This window comes from Copadichromis virginalis, linkage group LG9 (genome assembly GCF_057382275.1).
Source record: "Copadichromis virginalis isolate Kocher_CV1m ecotype Utaka linkage group LG9, C_Virginalis_male_GT1.1, whole genome shotgun sequence".
Classification (NCBI taxonomy): Eukaryota; Metazoa; Chordata; class Actinopteri; order Cichliformes; family Cichlidae; genus Copadichromis; species Copadichromis virginalis.
This window is the reverse complement of record NC_140626.1, coordinates 13,023,237-13,040,514: the sequence shown is the minus strand read 5'-3', so window position 1 is coordinate 13,040,514 and position 17,278 is coordinate 13,023,237. Positions and strand designations below refer to the sequence as shown.

At 40.9% G+C, this 17,278-nt stretch overlaps 1 protein-coding gene across 1 annotated transcript in view; it reads right to left on the bottom strand.

Moving 5' to 3' along the window:
* LOC146701518 (uncharacterized) overlaps positions 1-16,607 on the bottom strand; it is a 28,615-nt gene extending 12,008 nt beyond the window's left edge. The window contains exons 1-3 of the mRNA XM_085468878.1: positions 16,589-16,607; positions 15,830-16,482; positions 3,009-3,605 (exon numbers count right to left, since the gene is read on the bottom strand). Of these exons, the coding sequence (XP_085325004.1) occupies positions 3,009-3,605; positions 15,830-16,482; positions 16,589-16,607 (1,269 nt within the window). The remainder of the gene's footprint in view (positions 1-3,008; positions 3,606-15,829; positions 16,483-16,588) is intronic.
* Between the last annotated feature and the right edge of the window lie 671 nt (positions 16,608-17,278).

Genomic DNA, 17,278 nt, shown 5'->3' with positions numbered 1-17,278 from the left:
ATGAAAGGGACTTGGTACAGCCCCGATTTGCAGATGCTGTGCGCAGAGGTTCAGGAGCAGAACCTCTCCGCTCAGGTGCGTCCGCCTGAGCGTTTATACCGCTGTCTGCTTTGGTCGCAAAGCCATCATGGATGTCTGTGGAGATCTGGCTTTTTTTAGATTCAGTTAAAATCAAGGCACTCGAAAAGATCCTCTGGAAAAGAGTAATATTCTTGAAACAGAGTTTAACACACAGAATTATAAGGACAGTAAGAAATTACACACAGAATATAGCGAGACAGTTAGCAGAAAGCAAAGTGAAGCGAACCCCATGGTGAAGAGCCTTTAAGCACAAACATAACAAATTTGCAAAGGGATAACAAACAGTCGTTATAATTAATCACACATTGAAATATCAGACAAATCAACAATACAGCTCTTCCAATTAGCTGCTCGTTAATATTATGCTGAACACAGTCCAAAAGATTCAACAAGTCACATCAGTCTCTACTGTCTGTCTACTGTTTACTATAATAGCCAAGAAGCTAAAAAAGGTAAACAGCAGTTTTCTCAATTCCTACTGAGTGTTATCGTTTCAGGACAATACCAGGTAAGCAGATGTGTCGTTTACTTTTGTGGGATTTTACACAACCCAGGAAAAATAATTAATACATAATAGGCTTGGAGTGAAGATATGAATCATAATCAAGCAGCCCGCCCCCTCCCCTTTCGACAGGTTGTGTGTGAGACTTCAGCACAGCATCAAGCAGGCGCACCGAGGGCCCTGACACACGTTAACGCTGTCATCAAGATTGACACAATTGACACAATTGCAATTTTTAACCCATCTGGAGCGCAGAATGCACGAACTTTGGACAAACTGTCCGAAATACATTGACAGAGACATTTCAGGGATTTCTGATTTCTGCGCTCCAGAACGGATTAACTGTGTAAAATTTTTAATCACGTAATCGTGATGTCAGCATTGACATTAAGTTTAACCCTCAAACCTCAAGAGAATCTTTCCTTCTCTTCAGATTCACTGTGATCCAGTGATGGGAGTGATTTCAGCCCTGAGTGATCACGCTGATGTTTGCACAGAGCAGACAATGAGGTGAATGTTTGGGCACATTGGTAACAGTGAAACAGTTTATTAGTAACGTGGGATCGTTTGTGTTCGGAGTATGAACTGAAATTCCTGAAGCTCTTGTCACACTGGTCACAGCTGTAGTTTCCTTCCATGTGTGCCCATTCATGAAAAATACGATTACCTGATTGTGAGAAGCTTTTGTCACAGTGTCTGCACTTGTATGGTTTCTCTCCTGTGTGGACTTGTTTGTGTGTTTTAAGCTGACCTGCAGTAATGAAGGATGACCCACACTGATCACAGAGGTGCTTTTTAACCCCACTGTGAATGAGTTCATGGCGTTTTAATCTACTTGATGTGGTGAAACTTTTCCCACATTCTTTACAGTATTTCAGTTTGTCTCCAGTGTGTCTACGTCGATGTACTTTTAAGGTGTATTGGTGACTGAAAGCTTTCCCACAAAGGTCACAACGAAAGTCTTTCCCACCACCACAGTGAGGACAGGGTTGAGAACTGGATCCATCTGTGTCGCTCTGCTTCTAAACAAAGACACAAAGACAGTGTAAGTCAGTCCTTCAACATTTTTATCATGAACGTCGCCTGAAATAAAGAGCATCTCTGCAGACGTCCAATTAAATTTTACTGTTTCAGTTAACACACTCAGTTTACTGGGCTGCAATAACTGAGAAGGCAGACCTCCATCTGTGGGGAAAGAGCGAGACACCTGCCTGTCCCCTGTGCTTTGGAAGAGGGACCCTAGAACACCTCCTTAGCAGCTGCCCAAGGGCCCTGGCCGATGGTCGGTATCGTTGGCGGCACGACCAGGTGCTCAGAGTAGTTGCTGAAAAGATTGCCTCAGCAATCAGCACCAGCAAGCATCATCATGCTCCGAGGAAGGCAATCTCTTTTATTAAGGCTGGTGCGCCCACATTTGACAACTGGCCTCCTCAACACAGCCTCTGATTGGCAGCTACAGGCTGACCTGGGTAAACAACTAAAGTTCCCTCAGAACATTGCAAAAACATCACTCCGGCCAGACATGATAATTATTTCTGAGGCCTCAAAACAGCTGATCATGCTGGAACTCACAGTGCCCTGGGAAGAGCGGATTGAGGAGGCCAATGAAAGGAAACGAGGAAAGTACCAGGAACTAGTGCAGGAGTGCAGGGGAAGGGGCTGGAAGACTTTCTATGAGCCCATAGAAGTGGGTTGTAGGGGCTTTGAGATGAGATGAGATGAGATGACCTTTATTAGTCCCACACGTGGGAAATTTGTTTTGTCACAGCAGGAAGTGGACAGTGCAAAAGTTATGAGGCAAAAATTAGAATACAATAAGAATAAATACAGTACACAGCTGTACAGAATAGAATAAAATAATATACTATATACAGTAGAATAAAATAGAATAAAAATATACAATAAGATAAAAATAGAATACGAATGCTATATACAACTGAGTAAAAATACAACGATGCCAGAAAGGATTATTGCACTTAGTGTTATTGCACATATAGGCCGGCTGGGCGTGGCTGGGGCAGCCAAGAAGAGGGCCATCCAGGCTGTGAGTGAAGCGGCAGAGAAAGCCACAAGGTGGCTGTGGATCAAGAGGGCTGATCCGTGGGTAGCTACTGGTACGCAAGTCGGGGCCTGATCACCCCCGGCTGGGTCGCCTGGGCGAGGGTGTATGACCCGAAACACCTGATGACCTTAGGATACATCACTGAAGATGAGTACCAGTGCATCCAGGAGATGTGTCTTTATAGCAATATTACCACCATAATACTACAGTAATATTAAAATCATAACTGACATGAAAATCTGAATAATCACTCAGAGCTGCTTTTCCATGCAGTAGAATTGCTAACATGCTAACACAGTTTAATGAGCAGAGTTGTTCCAAACAGTCAGGCTAAAATGACAAGATAACAATACAAATACATACCTCACAGTAACTGCACTTGTAGAGTCTCTTTCTGGTGTGGATCTGTTGGTGTAGGCTCAGGTTAAGTGGAGATTTAAAAGTCTTCTCACACAGGTCACATTTATAAGGTCTCTCCTCAGTGTGGGTAAACATGTGTTGTTGTAACTTCGCATGTGTTGTAAACTGTTTGCCACACTGATCACAGCAGTACACATCTTGTCTGGTGTGAATGCTTAGGTGTCTATTTCGATTCCCTATATGGCTGAAAGTTTTTCCACAGATGTCACAGCTGTATGCCTTAATTCCAGAGTGGGTAACTAGATGCCTCTGTAAGCTGCTACTGTGAGAAAAAGCTCTGCCACACTGATCACAGTTGTACGCTTTAACTCCACTGTGGATGAGTTGGTGTTTTTTTAGAACATCCTTCCAGGAAAAAGTCTTTCCACACAAGTCACAGCTGAACGGTCTCTCTCCAGTGTGGATGACCTGATGATGTTTTAGATTACCCTTCTCAGTAAAATCCTTCCCACACTCGTCACAGCTGTATGTTTTCTCTCCCTTTCTTGGTTGAGGTTTGTCGGCCTCCTGAGAGCGCTGACTTCTCACTCCATGTTGGTCCTGCAGTGACAGAGATACAGAGGCAGTGAGTGAAATGCAGTCGTGGAACAAACTCAACCTTGAAATTCCCAACATAGTATGGAGCCCTGCAAGGGACATGAGAGGAAAAAAAATAAAGATGAACTTTTGCGAGATTTTGCAAAAGCCTTCAAATGCAACCTGTGAAGGATGCAGTCTATTTTGCAAGATCTTGGAAAACGTTTGTTCATCTCAATATTTTTCTCCCATGTCCCTCGCGGGGCTCCGTAACATTAACACTAGTTTTAGACCTGAAGGTGGAGTGTGGCACCAAACACCTTAAAGGTCTCTTATCCCCACCTGCTGGTAGTTCTAACACATTACATCCAACCTGCTGTTAAAATAATTAATGACTGTTTAAACACTAAAATCATGCCCATCCCTGCTGCTTGTACACAAATATTAATGCCTCCATACTAACACACACAGAATAGTAATACACGTTTACCAAGTGAATACTTTTATACTTCCCATTTCCTATCATATATTTTTATGTTTTTTCTAATTTATTCAACCTTGTGTGCAATTTTTCTCTTTTTTTTCTTCTTTTCTTTTTTTCCCTTCTTTTTTCTCTTATTAGAATACAGAAAATGTTCAAGTAATTAGACGCAAATTCCACTAAAGGACGGATGGCAGTTGCTGTGACATTCTTGGAAAGGAAGAAAACTAAACCAGACAGAAGATAAAGTAAAAAAGCTAAAAAATGAAAAAGAGCCCCCAGAAGACATCAGCGCAGCTCAAAGGGGTCACAGCCCAATGGATCAGTGGTTGTATTTATTACAACAATCTCAAATGAGTTGCGTTAGAAACTCTACATTGGTAAATCATTCATTTAGAACAGTCATCGACAAACTGTTTGTGAATCAAGCCATTCTATGTAGGCAGCTACTGAAATAAGGATAAAAACAGGTCAGCGCCGTGAATGCTGCAGTGTTTTGTAACATAACTGTGTAGGCTGCTGACTCCCATTCTAAGACTCAATCTCTGTCTCTCCATTCACAAGAGAAACAGACAAGACAGACTGACAGTGGGAGGGAGATATGATTAAAGTGGAAATGAGACAAAAAAAGATCTGAGAGAGACTGAAGAGGACCGAGGACAACATAAAGGTCACCCACTCACAAAGGAGAGCAAGATGAAGAACATGCCCAGAATAGCAGCAGATAGGTCAGATGAAGAGAGAATCAAATAAAGTCATTAAACAATTCTTAAACGGGAATCACACGAAAGCAACCCAAATAACAACAACAAAAAAAGTCTGTTTTTCTCTTACAGGTCACCGCTGCAACTAATATGGCGTCCACCTACAAATCACGAGCAGCTAAGCAGCAGCTTTTTTTTTTTAGGGCTCCCTCTGGACACATATATCTTTAGTTGTTTGTCATCTGCCATTCAAAACACAAAAGACAAAACCAAGCTGCACAAGATCGTGAGTGCTGGTTACACAGAGGCTGATGAATATGGAAAATGAAGCATAATAGAAGCGGCTTCAAAGAGCAATATACTCCTCTGAGCAGTGAATGGTCAAGCAAGCATGTTGTTATTCAATCTGTCACAATGTTAGAGGGCTACAAAAAGGGAAGGACAGATGAGGTGATGTACACAACACAGAACTAATGGTGTTAAAAAACAAAACACTATTGGTTTAAAAAGTTGCTATTTCAATTTTAATAAAATCTTAATGTGTGTGTGTGAACACACACTTGGTAGCAATGAGGAGGGAAACTGCATTTTATAACCTGTGGAAAAAACCACAGGCTCTGGGTGGTGCAGTAATTATCACCACTCTCTCTGTGTCTGTGTATGTTCTCTCCGGGTACTACTCCTCCTTCCCATAGTCCAAAGACATGGGTGGAGATGGTTAATTAATGATTTTATTTTATTTTTTTGGCCTGTCCCGTTTGGCTCTTTTGCCATCAGAATTATTGTCTAAAGGCAAAGAAAGATGCCCAACGGATTTACTTTACCAAACTGACCATCCCAGCCTTGCCGTAATGGTCCATTTGATTCACCTTTTATTGTTTATTTTATTTTCACTTGCTGAATACGGGACAGACTTGACTGGGGGAAAGAAGGGGAGAAAGAAAGAGGGAAAGAGAAACAGCTGAGAAGAGGGACGGGGGAGAAGGGCAAAAGACAAAAACCAACAGAACGGGCAGAGAAAAAAATGCATATATCGATCACCTGGATCACCTGCTGAGAAAGAAAAAAGAAAGCAAGCAGAAGAGAACAAGAGTAATAGAATAAACAACATCACAATGATATATGGGAATATGACAGTAAATACTAAATATTAAACATTATTGTGCAGCACATAAGATCAACAGAACACAGTGTGCTTTGAGGTAGAAGCCAAAAAGGGTGTAGTTTGTGGGTGTGATCACCCGTGTGTACACCTGTGAGCATGGACGCGCTTGTTTTTTTAAAAGGTTCCTTCATGTAATAATCTGCTAGAGGGTGTGGGGGGGCCACAGCCCCATCCACCAGGGCATGAAGCAGGTATGGAGGAGATCAAAACTCCAGACATCCAGAGGCCCCCAGAACACAATAGACCAAGGAAGACCAACAGAGGGGCAGCTGCGCCACTGTCCCAGAAAGAGCTGAGGAGAGTCCCAGATGAGGGCTCACTCAGCAGCCGCGGAGCAGAAGCCAGGGGGAGTTGCAGTGACGCGCCCGTGAGCTCCGCCGGCAGCCAGCCGTGCCTGAGTGACCGAGCCCCAGGCCGAGAGGCCGGGGGCACCCCACCTCCGAAGTGGCCCGAGCGAGCCCCAGGCTCCAGGCCCCGATAAGCGTCTGCCAAGGAGTGAGCCGGTGTGTACCCGGACGCCCATCCCCAGACACAAAGAACCACCAACGCACCGATGTCTGAGGGAGTCCGCCACTGGCAGGGGAAGTGGTGGTGGGGGGAGATAGCCCTCCATACCTTGGAGGGCCTGAGATGTCCCCAGAGAGGTGGCGCCTGATACCCAACCTGACATATAGACATAGACATACAGGCACACACATATACAAACATCCATTTCCACCCATATGCAATTACCCAGCACTCAACCAACGTGCAATTTTTCTCAGTGTGTTGCTAGCTGCTGTTGTAGGTTCGGCTGCTGTACATCACAGAGAGAGAAAAGAAAGAGACCTAACGTCACTCAGAGATGGAGAAAGATAAGACACACAGGACAGGAGAGGAAGAAGAGAGGTTAGATTTAAAGGGAAGGACTGCTCAGTGGGATTTGATCAACTGGAGATTAAAGCTTACATGTAAGTCCTCATGTGTTGAAATCAGATATTGGGTCTGTACATGTGACATTATGTTTTTTTCATAAACTGAAAGATGCTGCAAAACAATCTGAGGCAGATTATTTAGTGAAGTGATTGTATATATAATAATATACGACACAGTCATATAACAGGTTGGGAGGATGAGAGTTTTAGACGTGACTGATTATTTGGTGAAACTGTGATATTTTCCTCACCTTCTGTGTTGAGCTCATTGTTTCCTCTGTAGTGACTCAGCTGAGTCCAGATGGCTGAAAATGTTCCTCTGCTGCTCCGTCAGACTCTTCTCCTCCTGCTGATCAGCTGGGACACAAAACAGATCTTTGTTAGGCTCCACACTGCACTGAAGAGTCAAAGTGTCTCATATGTCTCAAACTGTTCAGACTACTTCCATCAGGAAGGAGGTTCTGCAGCATCCGGTCCCGTACCAGCAGACTGAGAGACAGCTTTTTCCATCAGGCCATCAGACTGCTGAACACTTCATAGACACCTCAGCTTCACTACTGGAACTTCAACATTATGCACTCCATACTGTACAGTAACGCCACTGTTTTGCACATGTTTCACTCTGTATATTTTATTTTATATATTTTATTTATTGTTTACTCTATTTAATTTGTAAAATATGTGTACACACACACACACACACACACACACACACACACACACACACACACACACACACACACACACACACACACACACACACACGTAGAAAAATATTTAGTATACACATCCAGAAATACATATACTATTATATATTGTACATATATTTATTAGTTTCAGATGTAGCCATTCTTGTATTTTGCTTGTTTACATTATTGTATTTTGCACAACTCTGTTGCTTGTGAAGCTCGCACACAAGAATTTCACTCACATGTGCTGTACCAATGTACCTGCACATGTGATGTGACAATAAAAGTGATTTGATTTGATGTTCATCTGACAACACAAAGTACAAATTTCACTCTGATTGCTTGTAGAAATCTTGTGAGACGTGTTGTGCTGCAAAGTGAGGAAACTCTCTCACTCACTTATACTTCAGGAGGAACTTTGTGACATTGGCTCTAATATTCTAAGCAGCCCTTTACTATGACAGGGCCAGAAAGTCCTATTTGAAGGTTTGGGAGAAGGACCATGTTAAAGGTGGATTGGGGTTTATACACTTTGTTATGATACAGGTAAGGCTGTAAGAGCCTGAGAAGGTGTCCTGAATAAACCTCTAAAACCAGTTTTCAGCTAACGACTCTGCTTCAGTCTGGAAAACAGCAACTACAAGTTTAAAGACTCCATCAACAATTCACACCCAGCAACAGCCTGAACAGCTCCTCCTGTGGTTTCCACAAACAGGGACAGACCTGTTACTCCCCCACCCCACACTTTCAACTCCTTCAGCCCCCCAGTCCCACCACCTCCACCATTCCCCGACAACCAATGATTAAAGCCCATTGATCAAATGCTGTGATTGCAGCGACTCCCCAACTCTCTGAATGGTACTCATGGCCATTGATCAGCGGTCTTTGATTAATGAGCTTTGATCAGTGGTTTCAGTGCTTTCCTTCCTGCTTTGTCTGCAGCTGCGTTTGACACAGGAAGACATTTTTACATTCTTCACGATTATATTTTATTCTTTTTGGGGGAAGTGCAGCTTTAAACCTTCACATGATTCAAGTCAACCCAACAAATCAATCTGAACAATCACAGGTGGGAAAAACTTCTGTAGATAAAATAAAAACCAACATTCAATCCACAACATGATTAAAAACATGATTAATTTTTTTTTTCTACCAAATCACCAGGAGCTGCACATTAACCACCACAATATATTTTATTCTCTGTGCTTCAAATATGAACACTGTTTGCAGTGGTAATGATTAGTTGGTGTTTTTCTCCAAACACTCTCTCGCTCTTCTCTCAACGTGTTCACAATAAACTGTGAACAGACACCGAGGAGAGCAGCAGAAGACCTCATTCAGGAGCTAAACTCAACATGAACTGAACTCACAGTAAAGTTAGCTCGGTGCTTACCTTTAGATGAGCCCACAAACCGAGAGAAACTCCGCGATGAAGCTGGAACTCTTTCCAAACACAGGAAACAGATCAGGGAGCAGAGACCCACGTGGTTCACGCTGATCTCAGCTACGATCCAGGAGACAAGGGTGGGCAGATCGATGCAGATATCGATCCAAACGTTGGTACTACTGTAGTCTCTTTGAATTAAAAAGCAGCTCTCCTGTGTACCTCTGTCACTACCCAATCCGTACCGGAAACCGAATCGGTACCCCGCATGCGCGAAAGGTGTCTACTTCCGGTCAAAGCGTTTTACGATAGTTACGGGTCAGAGTATCTGTTAAGAATAATAAGTATCTCTTAAAATGTTTCCAATAATGAAACATTTCAATACAATGTAGACAAAAACGAAAAATTTAAAGATAGTTACGGATCAGGACTCCCCGATCCCTACCGCTCATGCGCAAGGGTTTTCTTCTTCCTCTGTTTGTTTATTGGCAGTTTACTCCCCAGTGTACGAGGACACTGCCACCTGCTGACCGAGCGAATAAACCCTATTGTTAACTGAATTAGCGTCATTACAAACGTGTGTTAAACTTGATTTAGTGATAGTCGAGTGTGTTTATGCTTGTCTGTGTGGAGAGGATTGTTGGAATAGTGATGATGATGTCCACTATCACTGTCAGTTGTCAGGAAACACTTCATCTGGCTGATGAATCTTCACGTGACATATTAAAAAGTCTGTATTATTAACTCTGTAATTAGGCGCCATTCTTCTTATTTTACGGCGCTGTTGTTCAATCGGGGAACGCTCTCTGTTGAGGAGAAAAGCATGAATTTGTTTGTATACGGATTATTTATTTTGTTTAAATGTCCCGATAGTCGAAAAGGAGGCAGAACTGTTGAGAAATGCTATGAGCTAACTGGGTGATAACCGTATCATTGAAATATATAGACGAGACGACGAGGCTCCAGTTACAGCAGTGCAAGTAAACAAACAATAAATATAAGAAGAGTAAGAAAATAAATATACACTTTAGGACAAGGGGTAAAAGGATCAATAACAATTTAAAATTTATATTTTGATGATTTAAAGTCTCACACACAACCCGTCAAAAGGGGAGGGAGACCTGCTGCTTCCAAATAGAGCACATTTCATTCATAATGTTGTCAATCCAAGCCCATCATGTATTCATGATTTGAATCGTGGGTTGTACAAAATCCCAGAAAAAAAACTATGAACTAAGGTGTAGGTCTATTAGGTTATGTTGTGGTGATTCTCGGGTTGAGGGATGGGTGTTCATACTGGAGTGCAAAATTAAATGCTAATGGAAGATGGACAAGAAAAGTTCAAAGCCATCAGGTGCTCAGTTTAGAAAAAGAGAAAAGAAGAGGAGGAGTAACGAGCAAAAGATACAGGTAAGCAAATGTGTCATTGGATAATGGCAGGTCATGTATCCTGAAATAATCAGAATACTTTATTAATCCCTAAGTAAATTATGTGGGTTACAGTTGCTCCAAGAAGAAATAAAAAAAAAAAAAGTAACAGTAACAGACTAAACTCCAAACAATACATTATGTTACAGATTTGACAAATTTAAGAAATAGCACTAATATACTCGCCCAGGGCAACAAACAGACTACGACCGCCCCTGCATATTAGTATATTCTGAAGTAATTTGTTTCCCCAAATACCTCAGACCATTCACGGACCATCGAAATTGTTTAAATATACTATGAGGGCAGTGTCCTGACATAGGCATTGCATATATCCCAATTAACATGATATCCTGAAAGCGATGTAAAACTTTCTATACATTGTAATAGGGATGGAATAGACTTCCCAGGCTGCGTCATAAGTAACAACATATCATCTGCATTTTGTAGATATTTATGTTGATTTTACCCATCGAAATCCCAAATATGTTTACGTTATTTCTTCGTTTTTGTGCAAAAGGCTCTATAGCAATTACAAACAGCCTGGGGCAAAGGGGACAGAAGAGATTAGATATAAATCCGTTTGTCAATACGTGTGCTGAAGGCGAATCATATAATGTTTTTATCCACCTAATAAAATTGTCACTAAAACCAAATTTTTCTTATGTCTTAAACAGATCTTCCCACTCGACACAATCAAAGGCTTTAGAAGCATCCAGCGATAAGGCTACGTAATTTGGTAAATTGACCAGCCGCCTAATATTATCTGAACCATACCGGTTCAGAACAAAACCAGATTGCGCTGCATGTATCTTTGTATGCAAAGGTATGGGACGGTAACCGCTTGGGTCTAGAGGATCTTTCACAGTTTTAGGGATAAAGGTTATAAGTCCAGAGTGCATTAACTGAGGTAATGAACCCACTTTAAACGCCTCATTATAAACATCGAACAGCATGGGGACTCAACATATCCTCCAATGCTCTATAGAAATCCAACGGTAACCCGTCTAATCCTGGAGCCTTATTAAGTGACATGCTGTTAATTGCGTGGGTAATCTCCTACTGTAATTGGAGCCTCTGTAATCTGCTGATCAGTAATAGAAAGCAGTGGCAGATTTAGATCAGTAAAGAATGCTTCAAATTCCTGTTCATCTAAACTACCTTGTGTAGAGTAAAGATTGTTGTAAAAGGCCCTGAATCCATCATTTATCTGTCTGGTAGAAGTTGAAATAATCCGTTTCGATTGTCATGTACCTGGGATGTGGTTCATACTGCCTTTTTAAGACCATATGCTAATAAATGGCTCGGCTTTTCTCCCATTTCCCAATATGCTTTATTTATACGAAATAAAGAATATTTTGTCTTTTTGTTATACAGGCCATTCAACTTATATTTAACATTATCAATTTTATTCAACTCCGTCTTTTGTATGAGAATGTACTACCGTTAACTCTGCCTCCGGGTCTTTAATTAAGGCCACATTTAAATGCCACCTGCAGCTTCGAGGTGTCTCCAAAATATTTCAAAGAAATAGGAAAAATTGGCACATGTTCTGAGATTACTATATTACCAATACTTGAATTTACAGAATTATTCGCTAAGGCTTCCGATATAAGAAAGTAGTCAATTCCAGTATAAACGTTATGAGGAGGAGAGTAGAAAGAATACTCACATTTCCTTCCTTTCTTTTTTTTTTTGCCCCGTCTCTGTCCTGCCAGGCCCTCATTGGCCTTTCACGGCCAAAAAGGGAGCCCTGATTAATTGCAGTACCCTGTGATCTGTCAGGGCATGTGTCCAATTAGGGATGAGGAGGAGGGAGAGGAGTCTCTCTGGGACAATTCAACAAAAAGTACAGTAAAAGCATCCAATAAAACCATAAGAACAAAACACTGTACATTATTAAAAGATGATGAAAAATGATAAAACACAGCAACCCATGCAAGAATGATTAAAACATAAAGTTACACCCATCTATTCCATCCTGTGACCTGACACTACTTCATGAAAGAAAAAATCTAAAATAAAGATAAAACACTTACAGTATTAAATACAAAAACAACTATTGTTCCTTTATTCACACGCCTGATTCAGAATTATTTTCACACCAGATATCTTTCCTGACTGAACCTAAAAGCAGTATTAAAAAGAAAACTGCATCACAGATGATTTAGAAAGACTGCTTTAGAGGTTAGTCACAGCTGAAGCTTCCTGCGATCAAATGGCTGCTGGCAAAGATGCATGTTGTGCTGCGGTTCGTGTTTCTGTGGAGCTGAAATGCATCAAGTGCCTTAGAAGCACAGAGATACTTGTTTAAATGTTTAATGCAAGTAAACCCACAATGTCTTATAATAGCACTGACATGACAGGATACTGTGTCTATCCTTTCTACTTCAACATTTAGTAACTAAAACTATTTTGTAATTAAAACCTTACCCACCAGGGGGCAGCGTTGTACCAGAAAGTTTTACTTTGGTTGCCAACCCTGCAATAATAAGAAAAGCAGCACATGTTCTGTACTGATTATATAAGCATTATATGCTCTCGAACACACCTTTAAGGTTAACTCTACCATGAGTGCCATGAGGAATTTGAGGGCCCATAGAAAAAAAATATCACTTTGGATTATGTAAAACTTTCTGTACACTTTGCATCCAGATAAAATCAGGGCACTCAAAAAGAACCTTTGAACAAAGGTTTAGAATTCTTGGAACTGAGTTTAATACACAGAATCATATGAACAGCAAGAAAATACATACAGAGTATAGCGAGACATTTACATGGCAGCAAGCAAAGCAAACCCTGTGGTGAAATGCATTTAAGCACAAACAGCAGAGAACCACAACACGACCGACACAAAAAATAGCAACCCGGGGAATATCAACCTCCTCCTGCCGTTGGGTACCCTTTCATCCTTTGTTCTCTCAAGGTCGATATGAAGTTTTTACCTCATAAGTAAAGTTTCAAATTCAAAAATGTCCTATAAACCCAATTATCAATGTGATATGCTCATCAATATTTTCCATCAGTTGTTAATCATGCTTGTACTTTGCTTCTTTTAATCTTACACTTATGTTCCATAGCTGTCTTTTTTCCACTAACTTTATGGCACTATTTCATAACTTTCTGAGTGCCAGTCCGAGAATCCATTATTTTTTAATTCTGTCCCTTTGTCAGTTTTATGGCCAAAGTGAGTCTGCAAAACGGCATTTGACAGTTAATCATTTTGACCATTTTTTAAGTGTGTGTGCCAGAAGTAGACTACTATCTATGATAAGAAAATGGTTTTCTCGCTTTCTGGCAGCTGAGGCAAGAAAAACAATCCCAGATGCATCCCCTGCAGGCCAGGTTTCTTTACCAAATAGGCTTTGGAAACACTGGACACAACATGAGGCAATAAAGATGAGCAGAGAGAAAGAGAAAGTTGAATTAGTTCCATGTTTGCACTTATCATTGTTGGCCATAGCACAATCAAAGGTTACTCATTGATCCCAATTATCTCATGTTATTGATCAACATGTGTTCATACAACAAGTCGTGCAAACACCATTAATATAATTGTAGATAATATTTGACCTAAATATGTTGGTCTTGTGGTTTTAAACATGTAGGTTAGATGCTTTTCACAGTGATTCCATTATATAAACACTTCAGAGTGTGTGTGTGTGTGTGTGTGTGTGTGTGTGTGTGTGTGTGTGTTGTATACGAGTAAATATGATTGCGTAGTATATCTGTGAGTATGTCCAGTCCAGTATATACATGTTACCAAAAAAACCAAAAACTAAAAGTTCATACCATTTCTTCCCGCTGTAAATAACACTGTTTTATTCAGGAAAAACCCAAACGTTTGCATTTTTTTTTTTAAATCATCACTCTGTTTTTACGTGGCCTATCATTTTAAAAACTGGTATAAAGTTTGAGTCCACACTTTCAACCTAAGTTGAAATAGAGACTCTGGGTCGCTGCACCTTTGTTGTTGCATCTTAAACTGGGCATGTGATTTTGACACGCCGACACGTCCGTCGACCCCTGGGGGTTAAAATGTAACTACTGGAACATTTTCATTCACAGTTGCCTCATCAGATTTTTACAGGAGATTTCACCTGAACTCTGTGGAGCCTGATCTCAAGAGTTTAAAGTCTGACACTGAAACCAGAAGAGGATCTTTCTGTCTCTTCAGATTCACAGTGATGGGAGTGATTTCAGCCCTGAGTGATCACGCTGATGTTTGCACAGAGCAGATAATGAAGTGAATGTTTGGGCACATTGGTAACAGTGAAACAGTTTTTTAGTAACGTGGGATCGTTTGTGTTCGGAGTATGAACTGAGATTACTGAAGCTTTTGTCACACTGGTCACAGCTGTAGTTTCCTTCCATGTGTGTACATTCATGCTTGTTACGATGACCTGATCGTGAGAAGCTTTTGTCACAGTGTCTGCACTTGTATGGTTTCTCTCCTGTGTGGACTCGTTTGTGTGTTTTAAGCTGACTTGAAGTAGTGAAGGATGACCCACACTGATCACAGAGGTGCTTTTTCACCCCACTGTGAATCAGTTCATGGTTTTTTAAGTCACCTGATGTGGTGAAGCTTCTCCCACATTCTTTGCAGTTTTTCAGTTTGTCTCCAGTGTGTTTACGTTGATGTTTTTTTAGGGAGACTTGCCAATTGAAAGTTTTTCCACAAAGGTCACAACGAAAGTCTTTCCCACCACCACAGTAATGACAGGGTTGAGAACTGGATCCATCTGTGTCGCTCTGCTTCTGAACAAAGACACAAACACAGTGTAAGTCAGTCCTTCAACACTTTCATCCTGAACGTCGCCTGAAATAAAGCATCTCTGCAGACGTCCAATTACATTTTACTGTTTCAGTTAACACACTCAGTTTACTGGGCTGCAATAACTACAATACTACCACCATAATACTACAGTAATACTTATTTCATGTTACAATAACATCTGACTTACTACCATAAAAATATTTGAAGGGTACCAACACAGTACTAAATTACTAATGTAACACTCCAACAATACTAATTTAATACTGCATTAATAACACTGTAACTGTGCAGTTAAAACACTCAGCTGACCAAGACAAGAAAAACACTACTACCCCCATGACACTGCAATTATAATACTAAATGAGTATTTTAACACTAATGTCTGAAAGTACTAAAGTTATGAGGAAGCAATGACACTAATGCTAAAATACTACAATACCATTACGTAACAATACAACTTTATAAACCATTTATGCAGAAATAATATCACTGCCTGAACATTAAATAACAGAATCATATCAGTGTTCAGCACATTTCGTTTTTCACAATAGTGTAAACAAAAATCATAACTGAAGTGAAAATCTGAATAATCACTCAGAGCTGCTTTTCCATGCAGTAGAATTGCTAACATGCTAACACAGTTTAATGAGCAGAGTTGTTCCAAACAGTCAGGCTAAAATGACAAGATAACAATATAAATACATACCTCACAGTAACTGCACTTGTAGAGTTTCTTTCTGTTGTGGATCTGTTGGTGTAGTTTCAGGTAATGTGGAGTTTTAAAAGTCTTTTCACACAGGTCACATTTACAAGGTCTCTCCTCAGTGTGGGTAAACATATGGCGTTGTAAGTGTATGTCTTTAGCAAAGTGTTTGCCACACTGACCACAGCAGTACACATCTTCTCTGGTGTGAATGCGTAGATGTGCATTTCGGCTTCCACTCTGGCTGAAAGTTTTTCCACAGATGTCACAGCTGTATGCCTTAATTCCAGAGTGGGTAACTAGGTGCCTCTGTAAGCCGTTACTGCGATTAAAAGCTCTGCCACACTGATCACAGCTGTACGCTTTAACTCCACTGTGGATGAGTTGGTGTGTTTTTAGGGAACCCACGGAGGAAAAAGACTTTCCACACAACTCACAGCTGAACGGTCTCTCTCCAGTGTGGATGACCTGATGACGTTTTAGGAATGCCTTAAAAGTAAAACCCATCCCACACTCGTCACAGGTGTGTTTTTTCTCTCTCTTTCTTCTGTGAGGTTTGTCGGCCTCCTGAGAGCGCTGACTTCTCGCTCCATGTTGGTCCTGCAGTGACAGAGATACAAACAGAGGCAGTGAGTGAAATGCAGTCGTGGAACAAACTCAACCTTCAAACTCCCTCCATTAACACTAGTTTTAAACCTGAAGGTGGAGTGTGGCACCAAACACCTTAAAGGTCTCTTATCCCCACCTGCTGGTAGTTCTAACACATTACATCCAAACTCATGTTAAAAATGACTGTTCAAAAACTCTAAGGCTATGTTCACACTGCAAGTCTTAATGCTCAATTCCGATGTTTTGATCAAATCAAAATTTTTTTGTCTGGTTGTTTACACTACAAATAAAATGTGACAGCAAACGTGCTCTAGTGTGAATGGTACACGGCCCTCAAATGGGCCGACATGCGCAAAAGAAGACGTCACACACAACATGCTCCGTTTAGACCCAGACCAGTATTGTTTGACTGATGGCCCTTAATGTAAAGACTTGTTTTGGACTTTACGTTTCCCAATTTTGCTTTAAGTCATAAAGTTATTTTGTTATTTACATATGGCCTATTAATTATCCTTATTGAAGCCCCTCTCTAAAACAGCAAAGGATAGTTGCAGATTTCTGTCAGAAGCTGCAGATTACACAGTACAAACAAAATGTTCACATTGTCTTCCCAGCAGTTTCATTAACATCTACACTGAATGGCCAGTAAGCGTTCGCGATGTCTTCTCGGGCGCTTCTCTGGCGTTGAGAATCGGCGTCTGTCTTGTGTCAGTGACGTAAAAGATGGATTTAATGCGACATGACCGTTCAAACAGCAGTCGCTTTCTACAACATCAGATATGTATCGGATTCAGTACCACATACGAAAGTGACCCAGATTGGACTTAAAAATATAGGATTTGT